The sequence below is a fragment of the Labeo rohita genome, chromosome 9 (assembly GCF_022985175.1).
Source record: "Labeo rohita strain BAU-BD-2019 chromosome 9, IGBB_LRoh.1.0, whole genome shotgun sequence".
NCBI lineage: Eukaryota > Metazoa > Chordata > Actinopteri > Cypriniformes > Cyprinidae > Labeo > Labeo rohita.
Genome location: NC_066877.1, coordinates 15,404,842 through 15,427,772, shown reverse-complemented (window position 1 = coordinate 15,427,772; position 22,931 = coordinate 15,404,842). Strand labels below are relative to the sequence as shown.

The window sequence follows — 22,931 nt, the reverse complement described above, 5'->3', positions numbered from 1 at the left end:
TTTTAAAAAAAAAAATAAATAAATAAATATAAAATTAACACCCAGATAAACCTAGTAGTTAATCTTTCAAATTTACTAACTGATTATTGGACATTCCTGCAGAGTATTGACTCAGTGTGGAAACACTCAAAACTCAAGACAATGACTCAGAAATTGATGTTACAACTACTGTTACAGCTGTCTTTTTAGCTCTGTTAACTTCACAAGTGGATGTTTTACGTCAATTTATTCTCATCTGTGAAGCTTTGCTTCGGTTCACAGGGTTACAGACGCAAAAACAAGGAAAACCCCCTTGAGAGGACAGGTGGGGGAGAGACAGAGAGTGCATCTCAGGGAGGTCCTTTTTAGTGAGGTCTGTGCTTGAGTGGTTCCCATGCCAACGGTGAGTGGAGCGGTGTTTGGAGCATGCTCAGTGCGGAGCTGGCGGCTGTAACAATAGCTGAGAGAGCTAAAGCAGCTCACATGCTGCTATCACATCAGAGTGGAATAGACCGCTGCGTGCGCACTGCTCATTCTGCTGACACGCTCTGCCTTCTCGTCCCCTACCTGACGTTCCTGCTTGAGAACGAGGTATGTAACTCTGGATGGGGATTGGGGGGGATTTTGACTGGCAAAAGAATAATTTTGCCACTGGTTTATGCTTTAAAAAGCTTTTATTTTGTGCTTGTTGAATAAGATGAACATATGTTCTGTGCTGATGATATGCCAGGATGTCATTTAGATCAGTGGATACATGATTACATCTTTTGTCTAATTAGTATTTGAAATAAAAATATCCAGTTTATTACTCGTGGTTCGTGAGTGAATTTCCACCTGAGGAGATTTCTAGTTTGGAATATGCAGAGCAGACTTGCTGAACAGTACACTGTGAATATCATTTGCATACTTCTGCTCATGACATTGGACAGATCTGAAGCGGAGGATAGACCTCTGGAGGGAGGGAGAGACAGAAAAAGAGAAGAGCTGAATACATTTATACTCGCTGCGCTGTCACACGATCCTTCTGTTGTGTGGGGTTGTCATGCCTCACTGACCTCTTGACGTTCCGTTGTGACGAAGGGAGTAAAGGGTCAGGCTGTTTCGTTGTGACAACACCGGCAATCTAGTTTTTGGCCTGACCCGGTCCACCGCCGAGCACCTTTACAATACACAGGGCACCGGCTGGCTGGAGATGTAGCCGTCTGCTCTAATGAAATGCTTCATTGATTTATTGTGTGTTGTTGTGTGGGCACAAATGCTACAGAACTTGAGCCGGATGCTCAAGACGATCACCTCAGCGTCTGGCGCGTATGGGGTAAAAATGGGCCATTTTTCTCCTCGGCAGAAAGACCTCAATTTTTCATCTAGTTGGACAGTAGAGCGATATCGAAAGAGGGTATCTCAGCGGACAGGAAATTGGAAAATAAATTGATGTGACACCTGCAGGTTTGCATAGTATTCATCAGAGGATAACATCATCTCTGTAGAGCAGAAAGGTGGGGTGGGAATCCGATGATCTTAGGTTTCGCTTTCTAAAAGTTTTTTTTCGATGTATTTTAAAGAAAAAAACTGTCATCATTTACTCAGCCTCATGTTTTTTTAAGTGTATCTATGAAACACAAAATGAGGTGTTTATTGCAGTGCCCAAGCTTCTCTTTGCCAAACAAAGAAACAGAGCGTAGCTGTCAAACAAGTGAATAGCAACTTCAGTCTGTCTGTTCTGCTCAAAAACTATCAAAGCTTCAGATGATTAGGAATGCAGCACACAATTGCCACTTTTTGGTGTTTTGTGCTTCTATTTGTAGCAGTTTGGACATTCTGCTACATTTCCCCTTTTGTGTTTTATACTACCTGATCTCATGATGAAAACGTACCTGTGGAAACTTTTTCGCAAGATGCAAATAACGTACCAGTAACGTAAGTACATATCACTGCAGTTTCCAACAGAAATGAACACTAGAGGTGGTAAAACAGTGAGCACTTATAATCATTTTTGTACACAGTTATGATTACAGCTCCATACAGCTTTCTGGATGTAACAAGCTTGCTCAGGTAGTTCAGACAGGTAGTACAACAGTTTGGCTGTGTCTGAAATCTTATATTAGGTACTCCTTTTCAAGAAGTAATTACTTTGCAACCATTTAAAGTATATGCTTTATATACTATATGTATATTAGTATATTAGTGGTAGGTGATATGACCAAAAGTCTTAAATCACAGTATGAGTAATTTTATTTCACTGTGACAATATTTATATCATGATATAGTTATTTTGCTTTAAAGGAGAAGTCCACTTCCAAAACAAAGATTCACATATAATCTACTCACCCCATTGTTAACCAAGATGTTCATGTCCTTCTTTCTTCAGTCGTAAAGAAATTATGTTTTTTGAGGAAAACATTTCAGCATTTTTCTTCATATAATGGACTAATATGGTGCCCCGAGTTTGAACTTCCAAAATGCAGTTTAAATGCGGCTTCAAACGACCCCAATGCGGTTGTAAATACAATTTAAATACTTTTGATTCTCAAACGCTCATCTTGCCTTGCTCTCGTTGAACTCTGTGTATTCTGACTCAAGACAGTTAGGGTATGTTAAAAAACTCCAGTCGTATTTTCTCCCTCAACTTCAAAAATCATTTCAAAATCATCCTACATCACTGCAGATGTACTGACCCAGTCTTTTCAAAGTGAACTTGCAAAGAAGATCAGACACCCTTAACAAAAAAGGTAAAACAGTGATATAGTATGATTTTGAAGTTGAGGGAGAACATGAGATGGGAGTTTTTCGACATACCCTAACTGTCATGAACCAGAATAAAAACAGTTTAGGCAGAGTAAGATAAGACGAGCGTTTGACATTAAAAAGTATATAAATTGTATTATTTTTATGAAACTAACCGATCGTTACACTACATAAGACCCTTCTTCCTCGGCTGGTATCGTTTACAACCGCATTTGGGATCGTTTGAAGCCGCATTTAAACTGCATTTTGGAAGTTCAAAATCGGGGCACTATGTCAGTCCATTAAATGAAGAAAAATACACATTTTGACACATACAAGTGTTGGTATTTAAATGTTCAAGGGCTATAAAGTGTCAAAAATTACATATAGTATAACAAAATGAATTCTCTTTTACTGCTGAATGCATTTCAATGGCTTAAAGTCTCTACCGGTTCACAAATTTCCACTGGTTAATCAAGTCTGCTGGTGTATCGCCCACCCCTAATATGTGTGTTGTGTGTGTGTGTACATTTGTACATTGTGTGTTGTGTGTTGCTTCGCTTCAATGCCAATCACAACTCCTCTCACATGGCCTCATGCAATTGTAAGGTGTCAATCAGATGGAGGGATGTACCCTTAAAGACGGGTCTTCGTGCCTTATTTACTCTAAGGTACTAGTAAGGCACAAAAGTTGCCCCTTTAAAGATACTGGCTCAGTGATAAGCTGATGTCCCTAAGTTTACACATTTTGAACATTTCTTTCTGACAGTGCAGATGAAGAATAAGTGAGCGTAAATGATGACAGAAGTTTTATTTTTGAGTGAACTTGAACATGAATGTTTAAATCATCGTCTTGTGCTGCTATAGGACAACATGCATATTTGCCTCAGACTGTCTATACCTAAATATTTTGAGGCAAGGTTCTCATTTATGTCACTGCAGAAGGCTAAGCATTGGTCTGGTATGTGAACTGCCAGAGTATGGTTTTGTTATCAGCAGGAGGAGACAGTTATGTTGCAAAGTATGTGGGGCAGTGGCATTGAACTGCCATTGTTCATGCGTGATGAATGTTTGGAATAATTATACTGAACAGCACCAGAGAACAGCCATGAACCTGGATTTTACCATCTCATTATTGTTTAAAAATTTTGATTTGAGGTTTAAATTATGATTTTGATTGTATATTTTCATTCATAATTTATTAATAGTAATGTCAATACCAACATGTTGGGTTTTCTAAAAGGAGGCTTTTTTGAAAGTTCTTGCTGAACTGTATCCTGTTGCTGCATTTGTGGGCTGTGGTCTCATTCAAATGGTTCCACTTTGAAATGGTGATAATTGTGCCCAGTGTGCATCTTACCCAGTCGGATCGGGCATTTTCCTGTGAAAAGTGCACCGGCGTACTGTAAGCGGAGATGACAGCTGATCAATTGCCGCCTCCTTCGTGTTCCTAATTCCTAATCCCCCTTTCTCCCCCCGTCTGTCCTATCCTGCTCTCACTTCATCACCCCCCGATGAAAGCCCATTACCGGCCAAGTGGTTCTGATGGAGATTGGGGCACCTTCACGTAGAGATCCGCTGCTTTGATCCCTTCTTCATTCACAAAGAACAACAAAGGAGCTGATGTGTGTGTGTGGGAGGGCCCCGTAGGACAGGGTTGTGTGGGTCTTATGATGTTCTCCCAGTGGATGGTTATTAGGGTTCGTATGGAGCTGTTGAAATATGACAGCCACAGGCAGCTCCTGAGGACATCCAACAGTTCTGCTCTACTAAAAGAGAAGCGTGATGCTGTTCAGCTCTGTCATCTATTTAATGCCACAGCCCAGGATGTAGTATAGATTGCTGTATTGACTGTGTAATGTATGGCTGCGCTGTTGAGATCAGAGGTTGCGTTACCAATAATAATTATCTGTCGCTTTGTAAATTATTTGTCATGTTCTATTTAGTCATACAATAAGTTAAGAAGATCTATTCACCTTTTTTTCAACGCAGAATTAAAGGAGAAGTCCACTTCCAGAACAAAAATTTACAGATAATGTACTCAACCTCTTGTTCTCCAAGATGTTCATGTCTTTTTTTCTTCGGTCATAAAGAAATTATGTTTTTTGAGGAAAACATTTCAGCATTTTGAACTTCCAAAATGCAGTTTAAATGTGTCTTCAAACGATCCTAAATGCGATTGTAAATGAGTCCAGCTGAGGAAGAACGAAGAAGTGTCTTATCTAGCGAAATGATCGGTTGTTTTCATTAAAAAAAAAAATACAATTTAAATACTTTTTAATCTCAAACGCTCGTCTTGTCTTAGTCTGCCTGAACTCTGTATTCTGGTTTAAGACAGTTAGGGTATGTTGAAAAACTCCAATCGTATTTTCTCCCTCAGCTTCAGAAATAATTTCAAAATCATCCTACATCGCTGCAGAAGTTCCAACACAGTCTTTGCGAAGTGAACATACAAAGAAGACCAAACCCCCCTAACAAAAGGTAAAACAGCAATATAGGACGATTTTGAGGTTGAGGGAACATAAGATTTTTCGTCATAGTCTGTCATGAACCGAAAAAAAACAATTTAGGCGGAGTAAGACAAGACGTGCATTTGACATTAAAAAGTATAGAAATTGTATTATTTTTATGAAAATAAAGGATCGTTTCGCTAGATAAGACCCTTCTTCCTCAGCTGGGATTGTTTACAAACACATTTAACACATTTTAAACACAGCCGCATTTAAACTGCATTTTGGAAGCTCAAAATTGAGGCACTTTAAAGTGCCCTTATTATACCATTTTTAAGGTTCCTAATATTGTTTTTAGAGTCCCTACAATTGGTTCACATGCATCACAAGAATGCTTTTGTTTCTCTAAATATGCATATAATATCAACTCATTTTCCGGCAATTCTCCAATGATTCGTTCGAAGCAGAAGATTCAGTCTCTCTAAACTCCTCCTTTGTGTAAGCCCACTCTGCTCTGTCAAAAGAATAAATTACATTTTCAAATATATTAAATTAAAAATAGTTATTTTAAATTGTAATAATATTTCACAATGATACTGTTTTTACTGTATTTTCACAAATATTAATTTAATATCACCTCATTTTTCAGCAGTTCTCAAACGATTTGTTCGAAGCAGTTCAAAGATTCAGTCTCTTTAAACCCCTCCTTTCCGTGAACCTGCTTTGCTCTGATTGGTCAGATGGCCCAGTCTGTTGTGATTGGACTACTGCTTACAGCAAGTGTTAGAAACGACACTCCCATTGTCATAGTTGCATATTTTGAACATTCGATAGAAAATATAAACATTTTATCTTGCTTACAGGTTGTAAGCTGGTCCAAATAAACTGGGTACTCAGCCATCAAGGGCAAGCGGTTTGTGGATCTTCCAAAGGTTAGAGAATAGGTCGGCAGTAAAATGACATGAGGGTGTCAAGTTGTCAAGTTGATACGGCCGGCCAACATAGAACATAGACGGGAATTATGCAAATGTGTTACCCCATTATGTGTAGCCATCGGAGTCTATTCTTTTTTTTTGGCTTTACAACTTTGCAGATTGTTTACATTTCTACAAATGTACCTGTGGGAACTTTTTTTCGCAAGATCACTGCAGTTTTCAATAGAAATGAACACTAGAGGTGGTAAAACAGCCAGCACTTAACAATTTATGATTACAACTCCATATGTTTCGCTTTCCGGACATAACAAGCTTGGAATCATTGAGTACGAATCCAGTGAAAAAAACATGACTCACGATGAAAGAGCTGAAAAACAAGCTAAAACGGCATGCCTGCAGTTGCGTTTTTACATCACATTCACTTTTGTTTATACTACCGGATATAGTGTAGTGTAGATGGTATGTAATTTTAAAACATCACGGAGCATTAGAGTTATAGCGCCACTCAACAGACATTGCAAGTCAGAACTGTGGTGACACGTACAAACCAACATCACATAAAATATACCATATGTATGTTCATCTGTTCCGGAGAAGAAAAAAACTTTTTTAGCTCCACTTAGTGGACATTTCACATCGAATATGTCACGAAAAGTACATGGCGGTGCGTATTTCGCGTATTTTCTCTTGTGAAAAGTTCCCACAGGTATGTTTTTGTTATGAGATCAGGTTGTTGCATTCACATTCAGCTACATTACATGCTGCATGAAAGGCAATATTTGAAATGGCATAATAGGACCACTTTAAATTGTGTTGTTTCCCCCTAAAGCTGTGGTCTGAGCTGGTTAGAGCTTTTCTCCAGGATTGTGAAGTCCAGGACAGTATAGTGCAGACGGCAATGAAGGAGAAATGAGTGCTATCAGTGATTCCATGATATTATCATTTTCTGTTTAGCCCGTATCTCTGTCTCTCTTGCCACAGGGCCATCTGCTTCTTACAGCAGTCCTGCCTTATTACAAGTGCTGTTGCCTGTCAGCGGAGCTCCTGGGACACTCTCTCTCTCTCCCACTCGCTCATGTTTGCTCTCCTCCCTCCATCGCTCATCTCTCATCACTCGTGTCTCCTGCTTTCCACACGTTACCCTTTTATCAGGCTTTCTGCTTTCACCTATCAATCACTCTTTTCTGCCCTGTCCTGTCCTGTCCCATCTTTCTCTGTCCTTGGCACGATTTTCTCTTGTTATCTTCACAGCATTTCACACTGGATCCATAGCACTCTCTCTTTCTCTCTGGAGGTTGATAAGTGTGAAGTCGGCAGGTTCGTAAGTTGTTTTTGTTATTGTTACTGTTGCCAGAGCTGCTGGTGTCATTATCCAATGAAAACACAAACAGAGCCGCACTTGGTAGTAATGAAGAGGAAGTGCCTTTGGCTGACTAGATGACAGCCAATAGCCTATCTGCTTTTAAAAACCATCTCCACAAGTTTACTAATCAAGGACGCCTTACATAAAAGCACTTAGGTGGTACCATGGTGTAGTGAATGATGGCATTTGATGTTTATATATATATTAGAAGTTGACATGAAATGATTTGGGATGTTCTACAGTGTGGCAAGGTTTACTTAAACAAATATTGCATGAAATAGCCTTTGGCAGTTCTTTTGTAATTATTACGCATGCCAGTTTTCTGATCTCGTATTTATAAGTTTATTTTCCAGGCTGGAAGACTATTTAAAATGAACTAGTGAGGTCTAAAGCTTAATAAAAATGGTGCAAAAATCAAAGTGTTGCCAATAACAAGACTATTTACACTAGCATTCAAAAGTTTGGGGTCATTAATATATGTTTTGAAATTAATAATTGTAAATGAATACTTTTATTCTTCAAGATCATCAACAAATGCTGAGATGTGTCCATTTCTTTAAAAATACTAAGAAGCACAGCTGTTTCCAATGTTGATGATAATAAGACATGCTTCTTATGAGCTTCAAATCTACATATTAGAATGATTTTTGAAGGAGCATGTGACACAGCTTTGACACCACATGATTAAATTACATTTTAAAATATATTTGAATAGAAAATAGTTATTTTAAATTGCAATAATAATTCACAATATTATTGTTTTTACTGTATTTTTGATCAAACAAGAGGCTTAATTTTGACATTAATTTTCATTTCATACATCACCCATATATATCAGTTCAAAATATCAGTTATCGTCTACTTGATCTGTAATAATCGGCAATGCATCGTCCCTCAAAAAAAAAAAAAAAAACATATCAGTCGAGCCTTAGTAAAATGTGTCCTCAGCATCAAAATTATATATGTTAAAATGTAAACAATTTTTAAGTGAAAAATACATATAAATGAACATATTTTCAAGTGAAAAACATTGGAAAATCTTGAAAACCAGTGTATATATGTTCATTTAAAAAATTGCATATATTTTAACATAATTTTGATGCTAAGAACACATTTTACTAGGGGTTGACTGATATAAATGAAATAAATTAAAATGTAAAAAAATTATTTATTTATTTTTTATTTTATTTTTAAAAATATGTATATAAAATGTAAATTCAAACATCCTGTGTTAAAAAAAAAAATACAGTTGAGGTCAAAAGTTTACATCCCCCTTTCAGAATCATTAAAAATGTTAATTATTTTGCCAAAATAAGAGGGATCAGTCAATCATGTTATTGTTTATTTAGTACTGACCTGAGTAAGATATTTCACATAAAAGGGGTCTACATATAGTCCATAAGAGAAAATAATAGGTCAATTTATAAAAATGACCTGGTTCAAAAGTTTACATACACTTGATTCTCAATATGGTGTTTTTACCTGAATGATCCACAGCTTTTTTTTTTTTTAGTCATAATTGTTCATGAGTCCCTTGTTTGTCCCAAACAGTTAAACTACCTGCTGTTCTTCAGAAAAATTCTCTTTGGTTTTTCAGCATTTTTGTGTATTGAGTTTGTAAACCCTTTCCAACAATGACTGCATGATTTTTTCACTGATGCTTCAGAAAGAAAAACAATGCACTAAGAGCCAGGGGTTGAAAACTTTTTGAATTTGAAGATCAGAGTAAATAACTTATTTTGTCTTCTGGGAAACATGTAAGTATCTTCTGTAGCTTCTAAAGGGCAGTACTAAATGAAAAAATGGCAAAATAAGAAAAATGTACTCATTTTCATTCATTTCAAAAGTTTTCACCCCCTTAATGCATGGTTTTTCCTTCTGGAGCATCAGTGAGTGTTTGAACCTTCTGTAATAGTTACATATGAGTCTCTCAGTTGTCCTCAGTTTGAAAAGATGGATCTCAAGATCATACAGTCATTGTTAGAAAGGGTTCAAATACACAAAAATGCTGGAAAACCAAAGACTATATGTAAACATGTGAAATATCTTATTCAGGTCAGTACTAAATAAACAAAAACATGTGTATTGTATGATCCTCTTATTTTGGAAAAATAGTTTTAGAATCATTTTTAATGATTCTGAAGGGGGTGGGGGTGGTAAACTTTTGACCACAACTGTACATTGAAAAACAAACTGAAAAAAGAATTATATATATATATAATGTAAATAGTTGTGTCTGGTGTAAAATGAAAATCAATGTCGAAATTAAGAATACAAGGGCTCTCACAAAAACTTTTTTTAAATGCTTTTAAATTATTTCATTGGTTTTAAAAATGACCAATACCGATAAGCATAAAAATGCTTAATGGCAGACCGATAATTGGTTGACCCCTAAATTTGACACCTTTTTACATGAACTATACTCATTGATAACCATATTCATGCATCACATTATTGAAATTATACAAAATCCAAAATTCACTGTAGTAATTTTTTTACTGAAATAAAAGGTATCACAAGTTTTATTCAGATGTACTGTTTAATCAGAAGAGTTTATATATCACTGTGATATACAGTCATCCTGCTTTTAAGAAGGAGATTGGCATGTTTCCAGTGCTCATCCAGCTCATCATGATTTCGCAGCAATAGATAATTGTTTCTCCCTGACTGACACATACTCTTTCTGAAGGTGGAGCCGACTACTGTTGACAGTTCGTCCGTAACTACCGGCTTTATCTTTCAGAGCAGCGGTATCATGTTCATGTGACTTATCTAATTCAGGAAGAGGGGAAAAATCCTTGTGAGGAGCAGCAGAGCATTGATTCATCAGTCTGAAAGGCAATTATCATCTTGCTTCATTTCCTTCTGCAGGCAAAAATCAACTAACAACAGGGTTACGTCACACAGCTTCAATGCATATACATTTCATGGAAAAGATTCTTATCCTCGTCCACGTCTCGCTATGAATTGTGTAAGTGGCGGCCTTATAGTATTAGAATGAGGATATTTGTATGAAAGACAGTTTGCCCTCATATTCAGCATTTGAAGCTTAGGAAGCAAATTTACTGATGAATTGGGTTGCAGTGGCACTTCAATTAATATTATTTCTATCACACACCAATTTACAGGATGAAATCATGCACTAATGATATTATATGTGGCAGCTTGGTCATTAATTAAACACATCCACCAAGAAGAAGACTGGCAGACATTGATCCATCGCCATATTGATGTGTGCGTCTCTTGGAAATGCAAGCTCTGTAAACTGCCTTTGTGTTGCTGCTGGCTAGAATGATATGATCTGTTCTGGTTATTTGAGGCAGCGTCTATACTCGGCCAGATATATAATGATTTACGAGCAAGATTGTGACATCTGTGTGCACCAATTACTGATAGCAATAACTTCATTATGGCTTTGTGATATGTACCAATTACTAGTGCGTCAAGCCTGCTATCACTGTTATCATAGTCTAGTATGTAGACTAATGTGTTTATGGAAAAACTTGTGCGCTAACAATGCTTCTCTCACCTAATCTACCTAATGCATTATTCATCAGCTCAGTTAACACTACACGAGCATAAAATATTCACTAAACAATCTTGAGCTAAAGGAAAAGACACACCCTATAGTATATCTGTCAAGGGTTTTTTTAATCTGCGTGATGTACGGTATTCACCTTGGATACCTTGCATGCATGTGATTACTATATGTAGCAAGCTATTTCTTTTTGTTTAGCTTAGATGTTGCGGATATGGTAGACAGTACATTTTGTTTGAATGCAGTGAACTCATGGCAGAGTTGTAGCATAATTAACTGAGGTGTGCTGGTGCTTGAGTCTTCACCTCTCCTGAGCCTCACTCTAACGTGTTTTGATGCCGTCTCCTCTTACTTTGAAGAGCCATAACCCAGCTCTGTCTCGGATGCTCTTGTCAGAATGAGTGCGGTGCTCTGCTGACAGGTAATAGAGAAGCTCTTCAGTTCAGTTTTGCATTTGATTATATAGCACTCGCTTCTACTGTAACTACCTCACCTTCGTGACTAGTTCACCCGCTTCAGAAACAGGTGGAGCAATGCTATGAAGCATTATTCAGGCTTTGGTGGCCAAAAGAGTTTGGACACTTAAGACACTTAATTGTGTGAATGTCATTCATTTCAAAAGTTAATAAAAAATTTTATTAAAAAAATAGTAAATACAGTATTCAGACATACTGTTAATTAAAAAAAAAAAATGAAAGAAATTTGTAAAAAAGAATTTTTTAAAAATTATATAAAATGTGAACAGTATTTAAACATCCTGTGTTCAAAAAAAAATATAATAATAATAAATTGTAAAGCAAGTTGAAAAAAAATGAAAAATTATTTTAAACATTTAATAAAATGTAAATAGTTTTCAAACATGCAATGTTAAAAAAAAATAGAAAAAATGAAAATAAAGTTGGAAATAAAATGGAAAAAAATATTGAAAAAAAAAATATAAAATGTATTCAAACATACAGTTAAAAATACAATAAATTAAAAATAATTTAAAAATGTGTATTTTTTAAATAATTATATAAAATGTAAATTATTTAAAAAAACTACAAAAATGAAAACAATTGAAATTAAAATTAAAAATTAAATGAAAAACATTGAAAGAAATTTGTAAAAAAAATATTTAAAAAACTTATATCAAATATAAATAGTATTTGAAACATCTTGTGTTCAAAAAATTAATAAAATAAATTGAAAGGCAAGTTGAAAAAAAGAAAAATCATTTTAAAAATTATGAAATGTAAATAGTATACATACTATGTAAACATACTATGTTAAAAAAAGAGAAAAAATGTAAAATAAAATAGGAAAATTGGATTTTTTTTAAATAAAATAAAATGTTAATAGTATTCAAACATACTGTTAAAAAATACAAAAAATGAAAATAAAAACTGATTTTGTTTAAACATTTTTTAATTATATATAAAATAGATTTTTTTAATATAAAATGGAAATAATTTTCAAATATACTTATGTTAAAAAAAAACATAAAAAAATTAAAATAAGATTGAAAAAAAAGAAAATAAATAAAAAATGAAAAATGTAAATAGTATTCAAACATATTGTTAAGAAAATACAAAAAAAAAACGGAAAAAAAATGAAAATTTGTTTTAAAGATGATGTAAAATGTAAATAGTATTTAAACACTGTTAAAAAAAATGTAAAAAATTGTGTTTATGTTTCTGCAAGTGGATAAACAGTATGTTAATTATCTACTAATTAATTTATGAATAAATAAAGTGGTATAATTTGTTTGCGGTTCCATATTTTATAATGTATAATGTATTTATGAATGGTGAAAAACTGTTTATTGGTCAGTACTACATAGTTTATAGTATTTGTAACATGTTTTCAGCATAATATATAAATGCTATAATGTTTTACAAACAATTTTCTAAATTGCTTTTACGCAAAACTTTAAAAAAAGAAATCATACATTGCAAGTTCATTCACATTTAGGACAATATAAATCCTAATACAAATAATGTGACTGTAAAGATAGCGTTTAGTCCACTTACTGCAAGATATTGGAGATAAGCAGCCAATGATCAATAGCTAGTGGACCTTTCTGAGCTTTCCCGCATATCGGCTTTCCACAGGATCAAATGGATTAGGCAAAATCGCCAACAGGTACTAATCCGAGCACATCTTACTCTGTAAACCATCCCCATTTCAACTAAAGCTAACCTATATACTTCTCAAACATGCAGACTTCAACAATTTTCAACAGCAGTGTACTTATATGACCCCCTTTTTTGCTCCTAGAAACAGCCTGAAAATCCTTTTCATGGAAGCACAAATCCAATGGTTAGAAATAGGTTGACATGTGACGCTGTGGCCATTGTGACCTCAGACGAAATAGATCAATCTCAACAAGCAATCATGAGGTCAGTCTTCTGCAGCATAATCATACTGTGAATCTCCATCTGCGCTCCATGTCTTTCCACCTCCCTAAACCTAGAAACACCCCTGCTGTGCTATCACACAAACCTGCAGATACAATCAATATGTGGCCTTTTAGTCTTTGATTCCCCATGGAGCAGCTTTCATAGATCAATGTGCAGCCTTACAACAGCAGCGGCTCCATGGAAAAAAATAAAAAAATGCAGGCTTAGGAAATGTAAGCAGCACCAGCAGAGAATAGATGTGGATACAGTTCCATTGTTTTTTCTTCATGGTTGTTGACTCAAGGGATTGAACTGGTGGAGTTGCTACAATGAGGTGATAATGAGGTATTCTCACTTCTTTATACAATGGTGTTCAGTGTCTATTTGTGTGTAGACTATCTATCTATCTGTCTATCATCAGTGAGTTCATTCAGAGAAGAATTTGAACGACTTGTTAAAAGGACCCCTCATAAGAGTAATTTAGTCATAAATCAGACTAAAGCATCAGCATGGAACGCCTGTGCATTCCAGGGTCGAAAATTAATGAGGGCTTTTGGCAAAAAATTTCACCAAAATGAACAATAATGATTTCTGTCATAATATTGCAGCCCTGTGAACTCCTGTTTTTTACATGTATAATTTAGATACAATTTTTAAACAGCCTATTGTTACTGACAACAGTGATTAAAGTAATTGGGTAAGTTTAAGTATTTGACATTAAAAACAATATGTGGTTTTTATAATAATAGGGTGATTATAAAAATTGTCCCCACAAATGTAAAAATTGCCCCTGGAATTTCCTTAATGGAAAAGTTAATTTCTGACTCTGGTGCATATCTTGAGTGCAACTCGAAAGGCGTCTCTTCAGGGTTTGAGAAGACGTGTTAGTGAGCAGCTGGACCACATACTGACAGACATTCGTCAAACACCAAGAGCTCTCGTGATTAGCAGGATGGAGTAGAACAGCAACTGAATGTGTTTATTGACTGAAGCCTGACTCCATCCTGGTGGAGGTCGAGCTGTGTCTCCCTCAGTAATGAGAAATCATTGAAACTGCATTCACTGACATGCCACTATCACAACTAGAACTAATTCCAGAAGGTCTCTGGCTGATATTGAGGTGAGAAGAGATAAAATTGTAAGGCTAACTCCACAACATGCCTTGAATTTCAGAGTCTTGAATCACAGGAGGTCAAAGTATGTGCGATTTGGAATATTTTGAGAAGTTTTTTGTTCTAAGAAAGCAAGAAAATGATTAAGTTTAAAGGTGACATATCATGACAATGTGCCTTTTTCTGTGTTTAAGTGCTATAATTAGGTCCCTGGTGCATCTACCAACCAAGAAAACACGAAAAAGAGCAACCCAGTACATTTTTTTTGCTAAGCCTTTCTCTGCAAGCTTGTGAAAAAGCGTGCGCGTCAGTTTTCGCCATTTTGTTTTCGCAAGTGACAATGATGTACCAGTTCTAACGCTATGGCAAAAGTTCAAGCAAATCATGCTAACTGTTCTGATGTTGATTGCACAGACGAGCATATAACACTGTTTAGAGTCCCAGCTTCAGAGGAGACAAGAGAGCAGTGGATTTATTGATTTATTTACTGTATATTATGCTGCTGCCACACAGATCTAATATAAACATGTAATTTCTTTCCCAGCTGTTTACTTTCACAGACATATTCGACTGTTTTTGCAGCTCATGTGTGTTTTTAAGATAAACTTGTGTGCATCTGACAGTTTAAGCACAATAAGACATGAAAGAGAACTTAGTTTAGTACTCACATGCTGTGTGTCAGCCGCTTTCTGTGTTTCGGATGTGTGCGCTCAGAAAACCCTATATGAGAAGTTTAAACGAATGGTTTAAAACGCATGATTTCAGCACGATAAACATGATAATCAAAACCAAGCAGAATTACGAGCTGTGAAGGCACAGTCCTATTCTGGAAAAGGGGGAGGGGAGCAGCAGCTCAAAGAGACGTGCGAAAACAGCGTGTTTCTGCTTCTGCTCAAAAGGGGCATTTTCAAAATGATATAATAAGTGATCTGTGGGGTATTTTGAGATGAGACTTCACAGACGCACAGAAACTTATATTACATGTTGTAAATGGTGCATAATTGGTCTCCTTTAATAATACTCTAAATCCAAAGAGAAATCATTTTCTTTTTATAAGGGAAACCCCAATGATGACTTTGTTTTATTCAAAGTGTTTGACTTCTTAACAAAATTTCCTCAGTCAAAGCAAATGCATTTTCTCTGGGAAAACAACACACAAAATCCTCAGAAATACTGCAGGATCCTTTGTTCATTCCAGAAATTGATTCATATTATTTTTGGATGCCCGTATTGATGTTTTTTCTCTTCTTTTGTAGCTGCCTATGCTTGAGGTCGCAACAGTCTGGTGTTGTGGATGGTTTGTCTACCTCTAATCCAAACCAAAAGAGATTCTGTTGGCTCAGAGCCTGTGAATGAGAGCCTAAAGCAAGCCGAGCGAAGGTGCACACACAGATTTGATTAAAATGGGGTAAGTTTTTATGACTAACACAACAATAGACCTATCCTAAAGGGTTTCTCTAACACACTTTTTTACCAAAGGCCTGCAGATACAAGTATAGCCGTATAGTATTATATACAAAGTACATAATGTAAAATCAATAAAGGAAACTGATTAGTTTGTCATGAATCTGGCTAATCCAGTCCTCAAGTTTGAGTGTCTTTGAATCTCCAGTATTTAGCTTGGTATGAACCTATTGTCTCAGTGAGGGACTGTCTGCTCTTGCTTGCTTGTGTCTGTAATAATTCTCCTCAAATAGGAAGCGGAGCATCTGCCTGTCTGTCACACACAGAGAGGACACAGTGGGCCCGTCATGAGCTGATCCCGTGCCACATGCTCATTAAACAAGCTCCTTATGCTAATTGACTGTTTATTCACACGTCAGCAGTTTTCAAGTCAAACGAAGAAAACACTGGCAGCGCTATTGAGACAGAGAGTCTAGTCACCCACGAAGATAAATCCTCCCGAACGCTCCACTGTACAATTCACAGAAAAACAAAAAGGGTGTTTTCAATCTTTTTATCTCCTAAATGGTGCGTTGAAATTACCCTGATAGTACCAGAGGGGTTTCAATAGCTTCATTTTAATTAAATTGTGCCAAACGTTAATTGAACACCTGAACATGCTGGGCTTCCCCCACTTAAAATCGCTAGTTTTCCGCCTTTTTCAATCTAATCGCGATGCCATTGTTGTTCTCTGACAGGCAATGTGAAGAAGATGAATATTCATCTAGATGGATTTGTCCAGACTCTGCTGCCTGGAATTATTGTGACATGCTCTTTTGTAGCTCCTGGCTTGACCCTGATTTCTGTTTAAGATTAAGGGGGGATATCAATATGGCCCAAAGCAAGGCAATTTGTACTAATTACTAAAAGAGAAGCGCTCTCCTTGTTAATCCACGGTTCTCATTTGATTAGTGGAATAAGAGCCCTGGGCGAGTGTTGTGGCTCTCTTCATTACTGTCCCTTCTGATTTTCCTCCCTCTAGGTTTAATGTTTTTAATTCCAGACAGAACTTCCCCTCAGTCATTTGATTTGTAAAAAAGATCGAGACATTTTTAGAATAAGAATTTGATTATACAAGTCATTGGAACTACGCATGATGAGGATTATAATTACTGTAGTGGTTATTGAACCGTTAAACATCCTTGTGTTACATTGCTGTAGTTTTATCTTTGGAAGGAACATTTTAGAGTAGTATCCAACTAGTTCTACAGCAAGAGGAATATTAGTAGCTTTGTACAGTAAACTCAATCCAGGTGGATGCTGCACACTGGTGGTGGACGAGGAGATGCCCCTTCACATTGTAGAGTGCTTGGAAAAGCAGAAAAGTGCTATATAAATGTAATGAATTAAATTAAATCCATTTATAAATATGCGAGAAATGTACACTGTAAAAAATAAAAAACACAATTTGTTGAGTCAGCTTAAAATAATTTGTTACCCTGCTGCCTTAAAATTTTAAGTTCAGTCAACTAAAATAAGTTTATTCAACTTGAAATGTTAAGTTGTACTAAGTAAAAACTTAGATATTTGTGTTTGCTAAACTTAACAGATGGGTAAGTAACCCAGCTGCCTTAAAATTTGAAGTTGATTCAACTCAAATATCTAAGTTGTCACTTAGTATAACTTAACATTTCAAGTTGAATAAACTTTTTTTGAGTTGACTGAACTTAAAATTTTAAAGCAGCCAGGTTACAAATTATTTTAAGTTGACTGAACAAATTGTTTTTTACAGTGTAGGGAGAATTTATTTATTTTTATACCAAATGTTAGACATTTAGAATTTCCAGGAGGTAGTTTTTGTATGAAATCCTCGGTAGGACATCCTCATGATTATTTTTGAAACCTGAGGTAATTGTAGATTTTATCTGGTATTTTAAAATCCTCAATTGCTCACATATACTCTAGGATTATCAGTGGAATATATTTATTATGTATTTGGTTATTTATGTATTTATAAGCCACGGAGAAAGTATGGAAGCCCGTTTTCACCACTAAATAAAAAAATGGCAATTGCGACTCACAATTCAGACTTTTTTTTTAGTTTACATCTCATAATTCTGACTTAAAAAAAGAAAACATTCCTATGAATTCCTATATTTTTTTAAATATACATTGGTGAATGTTATTTAATTGTTTTTATTACTATTTAATTTCTTGTATTTGTATATATTATTTTATTTTAGAATTCATTATTATTTAAATGTTATTTTCTTTTTGAAAAATGTAGGGGTGGGAAAGTCTACTCTGTAATGATATATAATTTTATATTTTGTAATGTTCATGGGGGCTTTGTAGCAAAATAAATAAAAACCAAAGTTGGAAAAAAAAAGAAACCTCAATTGCGAGTTACAAAATCAGGATTGTGAGATATAAACTGAAAATTTTGAGTTATAAAGTCAGCATAGTGAGATATAATGTTAGAATTGCAGGATATAGACTCAGTATCGAAAGAAATAAAGTCAGAATTGTGAATCTTGCAATTCTGACTATTTCTCGCAATATGGAGTGTATAGAGAATCGCAACAGAGAATGTGAAGCTACGTCGTGCCACGTTGCATGCTGGGGTGCCGCCGCCATTTTGGGAGGATCACCCTCTGCTACAAATGCTTCAATTAATATGGATACCTGCTAGTCTTTCATTTTGTTTGTACATTTTAGTTAAATATTCACGTTCTTCATTGTATTGTTTGCAGGGAAGAGAAGCTGTTTTATCGCTTTGCATGATAATTCGATTTTTTTAACTCAAATTTTGTACTTACTTTTTAATGTATATTTTTAAATACCCAGTTATAATATGAAAAATACAAATGATTTCAGAATTAAATTAAAAATTTGCCATATGCTGATGTTCATGTGTACATTATTCTTCTGTTACATCATATAGATATTTGTACTAGCATTTAATGCCACAGTTTAATGGGTAAAAGAAATTCAACAAACAAACACACACTGTTAGACTTATATTTGTGCATGTAACGTGAGTTGATCTGTGAAATGTGTGGTCAGTGTTTCCGACGGTGTTTCTTACACATGCTTCTGCATTATTTTTTACTAACCACCAGATCATGCAGTTTTCGACTCTTTGAGTCTTTGAAGCTTTGAATCTTTTCCCGAAACAGTCAGATGAAATGTTAGTGCTTTACAAGGCTTCATTTGCCCATCACTACTGTTAGCTGTTGAATGAATTGAGTGTTACGTCCTGCTTGTTTACTTCGAACCAGAAGATGCTCCCACTTTTGACGCAAGGGCTCATGGGGCATAGAAAACTTGTGGATACTAAACATTTTATTTTCTTTTTCTCATTTTCACTCAAAACCAATTTTAAACTCCAGGTGTTGGTGCACTACTGATGTTTTTACTGATGTATTTCTGCAGGGCTGTGATCCCGATGCTCCTTTCTGAAATGTGGCAGCTATTTCTGTGGCCATGCCGGATGTGAAGGCCCCACAATGTGAGTACTCCCCAGCAGGCTCTCCTGCAGGCTGCAGCATGGACTTGTCCATGGACCTGTCCGTCCTCAGCTCCCCGCTGTCTGCTTTCCCTCACCACGGCGTGCCCCCATTCCCTGCTCAGGATGTAGCACCAGGACACTGCAACAACAACAATGGCCTACTCAGCAACCTGGGGGTCTACTGCTCCACCAGCAGCATGCATCCCCTTAAACAGCCTGACGGCCAGTCTGGCTACGGGACGATGCGCTTTCCACAGGGCTGCGTGAACACCGGTGGCACCCGGCTTTACCGCAGCCTGGAAAACCTGCACTGGGCCGCCATGTCTGATCCCAATGCGTATCCTTACAGGAGCGTGGACAGTGAGTTTATTCTTCACTGTACTTCAAGCAGCCACTGGTACGATGGGCCTCCTCAGGGACCACAAGTTTACGGCTTAATGCCTTCCCATGACAGCATGGCGATCTACGGCCGCCGAGGAGTGGTTAGGAAAGATATACCGCTCTTCCCACAATGGCTTTTACCAGCCGTTGAGGACTGGGGCTTGAATGGAAATGCTCGAAAGGGTCTTCGAGACAAGCTGCGGCTACAGAGCACACGTGTGCTGGAGCCCAACAAGCCCTTGCGTCCTCAGCCCGTGCTTGGTAATGCACCTTCTCCGCTGTATCCGTGCGATCAGGACTTAGCAGTTCGGCCTGGGCTGGCATCATTGCAAAGGAACGGACAGCAAGAGTTGAGCGCCCGTCGCATCACCAGTCCTGAAGAGATCAAACAGGAAGCACTCCGACGACTGCAGCTCCGAAGGCAACGAAGCACTCCAAACCTGGCACTGAATTCCAGACAGGAGTCTAGTACCATTAGTAAAGCTCATACCGCAGAGCCCATCTGCACTAACTCTGCCCATTCGACCCCTGAGAGGAAAAGACCCCCGATGGGGCGCCTGCACATACCTACATTTGAGGAGTTTAAGAGAATGAGACAAAGAGAGGGCATTAATAACCACAGGTCCTCTGAAATAGCGAGTAATGACAAGCATAGAGAGGAAACAACACAGACAGAGGAAACGCAAAGTGCTGGAAGGACTGACATTGACGTCAACACAGCTCAGGATTCGAAACACAGCGCAGTGGAGGTGTCTGAGCCCAGTTCCACCACGGAGGTCCCAGGAGGACCCATCTGCACAGGCCCAGTGGCTCGCTCTCCATTACACCCTCAAGCTGCTACAGGAAGAGAAGAGGAGACAAAGGGCCCAGCAGGCCCTGGGGCCACAGATGTAGCTGTTCTCCCCTTCCCGCCCCGCAGGGAGAGTGGCGATGGCCCATCCAGCTGCTGCCCGGCTATCATTTTGGACGGAACAGACCTTTCCAGCTATGGAGCAAAAATCTACAAAATGAGGGATGGCTTCCTGGGATCCGCCCTGGACCTTATTAAAAAAAGGTGAGTGGATGGGAGCTGTTGTGCATTCACATTGTACTTAAAGGCTTAGTTCACCCAAAAATGGAAATTCTGTCATTAATTACTCATCCTCATGTCGTTCCAAACCCGTAAGACCTTTGATCATCTTCGGAACGCAAATTAAGATATTTTTGATGAAATCCCAGAGCCTTCTAACCCTGCATATTTGTGCTCTGAAGATGAACAAATGTCTTACAGATTTGAAGCAACATAAGGGTGAGTAATTAACGACAGAATTTTCATTTTTAGGTGAACTATCCCTTTAAAGTTGCAATGGGAGTAGTGACAGATCACTTCTTTCGTATTGTGATGTACATTGTGAGGCTTCAATAGACACCTTTCAGAATTTCTTAATTCTTCATCTGAATTCTGCAGTTCTTGCCACGTTTTATTGATGCACACATAAAAAGAGACCTAAAATGGGGGGGAGAGGGAATGGGATGGGAACCTAGGTTGGATTCAAATACGGATCACCCATTATATTAAAATCAGGCGATACAGATTTTAATATCCGATAACTAACAAATGTCTGACATTATGAAAAGGTAAATATTATAAGGCATGGGCAAACTCAGTCTTGGAGGGCTGGTGTCCCTGCAGAGTTTCGCTCCAACCCTGATAAAACTCACCTGTCTGTAGCCTTCTAGTAATCCTGAAGACATTTATTAGCTTGTTCAGGTGTGTTTGATTAGGGTTGGAGCTAAACTCTGCAGGGACACCGGCACTCCAGGACCGAGTTTGCCCATGCCTGGTATAAGTGGTTTAAGGCACCATATTATAATTTACAAAATAAAAAATAGAAATTAACATTGAAATTTGCTGATTTAACATTGCAGTGTTATTAAATTAGTAGTGTTTTTAAAGATGAAAGGGATCGTTCACCCAAAAATGAAAATTAGCCCATGATTTACTCAACGCTCAAGCCATTCTTGGTGTATATGACTTCCTTCTTTCAGATGAATACAGTCGGAGTAACATTAAAAAAATATCCTGTTTGTTTACAAAAAAAAATGTTTGTTTACAGGAGCAAAGGAAGCAAAGTCTCCTTACTTTAGCAAAATAAAACCAGTCTCCTCTTGGCTTATATCAAAATCTTCTGATGTTTTTCTTCACAAGTCCTTCTTTTGTACTGCTAATTCATGGCCGTTGTTTTGCTGTCTCCTCTGTGCTTCCGTGTTCTACATTTTTAGCATACGTCCTACGTCATCCGCCTGGAACGGCTGTATATTACAGTTAGTGCAAGCTGGAGAAAAGTGATTACTATGTTTTAAATATGGATATTTTTTTTACAAAAACACATCAATTACAAGAGGCCTTTATTCACCCCCTGGAGCCATGTGGAGCACTTTATGTTATGGATGGATGCACTTTATTGGACTTCTTTTGGACTGTTGAACAGAAACACATGCCAGCTGCCATTATAAAACTCAGAAGAGCCAGGATCATTTTTAATGTTACTATCATTTTTAATGTGTGAACTAACTCTTTAAATTAGTTTTAGTAGATAATGGCAAAGGAAACTAAATTCTGAAATAGAGGAATAAGCATGAACAATTCAATATTAAATATTAGTCAATATATAACCAATACTGACCATTACCAGTTAGGTAACAAATCTCCATTATCCACTATTTCGATACCACAGATTTTAAATGGGAAAAATGGACATCAGCTGGACAGCGGATCTCTAGGTTAACAGTTTTGCTTGTTAGCTGTGAAAATGAATCCCATAGCAGCTCCAGTAACGTTTGCATCAGCATGTGTGTTATTGATTTATTATTGAATCTCTCCACAGCTTGTATACAGAGAAACAGAGTGAATATATCATTGTTGATGTGATTTTTAATGTCTTCATTTATGCCAAGTGCACAGTAGCAGATGTAATATTTGCATATAGTGGCATATTCTGTGGTGATTAGCAGGTTTAGCTATGGCTATTACAAATGCTGTTAAATATCATGTCCTAATCATCTTTGTCTTGTTTTCCAGTATAAAATTAAAACCCAGAAAAATCATTTTTCCTTTGAAGCAAAAATGCAAAAGCATGTTTTGTAGAATTTAAACATAAACATTATTGAATTTTGTTAAAGCTTCAGATAGAT

At 36.8% G+C, this 22,931-nt stretch overlaps 1 protein-coding gene across 3 annotated transcripts in view; it reads left to right on the top strand.

The window, feature by feature from the left end:
* The window catches only part of si:dkey-91i10.2 (uncharacterized protein LOC555224 homolog), a 48,841-nt gene that overhangs the window by 14,396 nt on the left and 11,514 nt on the right, over nucleotides 1-22,931 (top strand). For 2 of the 3 annotated variants that reach the window (XM_051120049.1, XM_051120046.1), the window contains exons 1-3: nucleotides 434-570; nucleotides 15,739-15,890; nucleotides 19,301-20,811. In XM_051120049.1, coding sequence (XP_050976006.1) covers nucleotides 19,352-20,811 — 1,460 coding nt within the window. In that variant the 5' untranslated portion in view covers nucleotides 434-570; nucleotides 15,739-15,890; nucleotides 19,301-19,351. Of the gene's footprint in view, nucleotides 1-433; nucleotides 571-15,738; nucleotides 15,891-19,300; nucleotides 20,812-22,931 lie in introns of those variants that run through there. The other variant, XM_051120047.1, reaches the window with a different exon arrangement.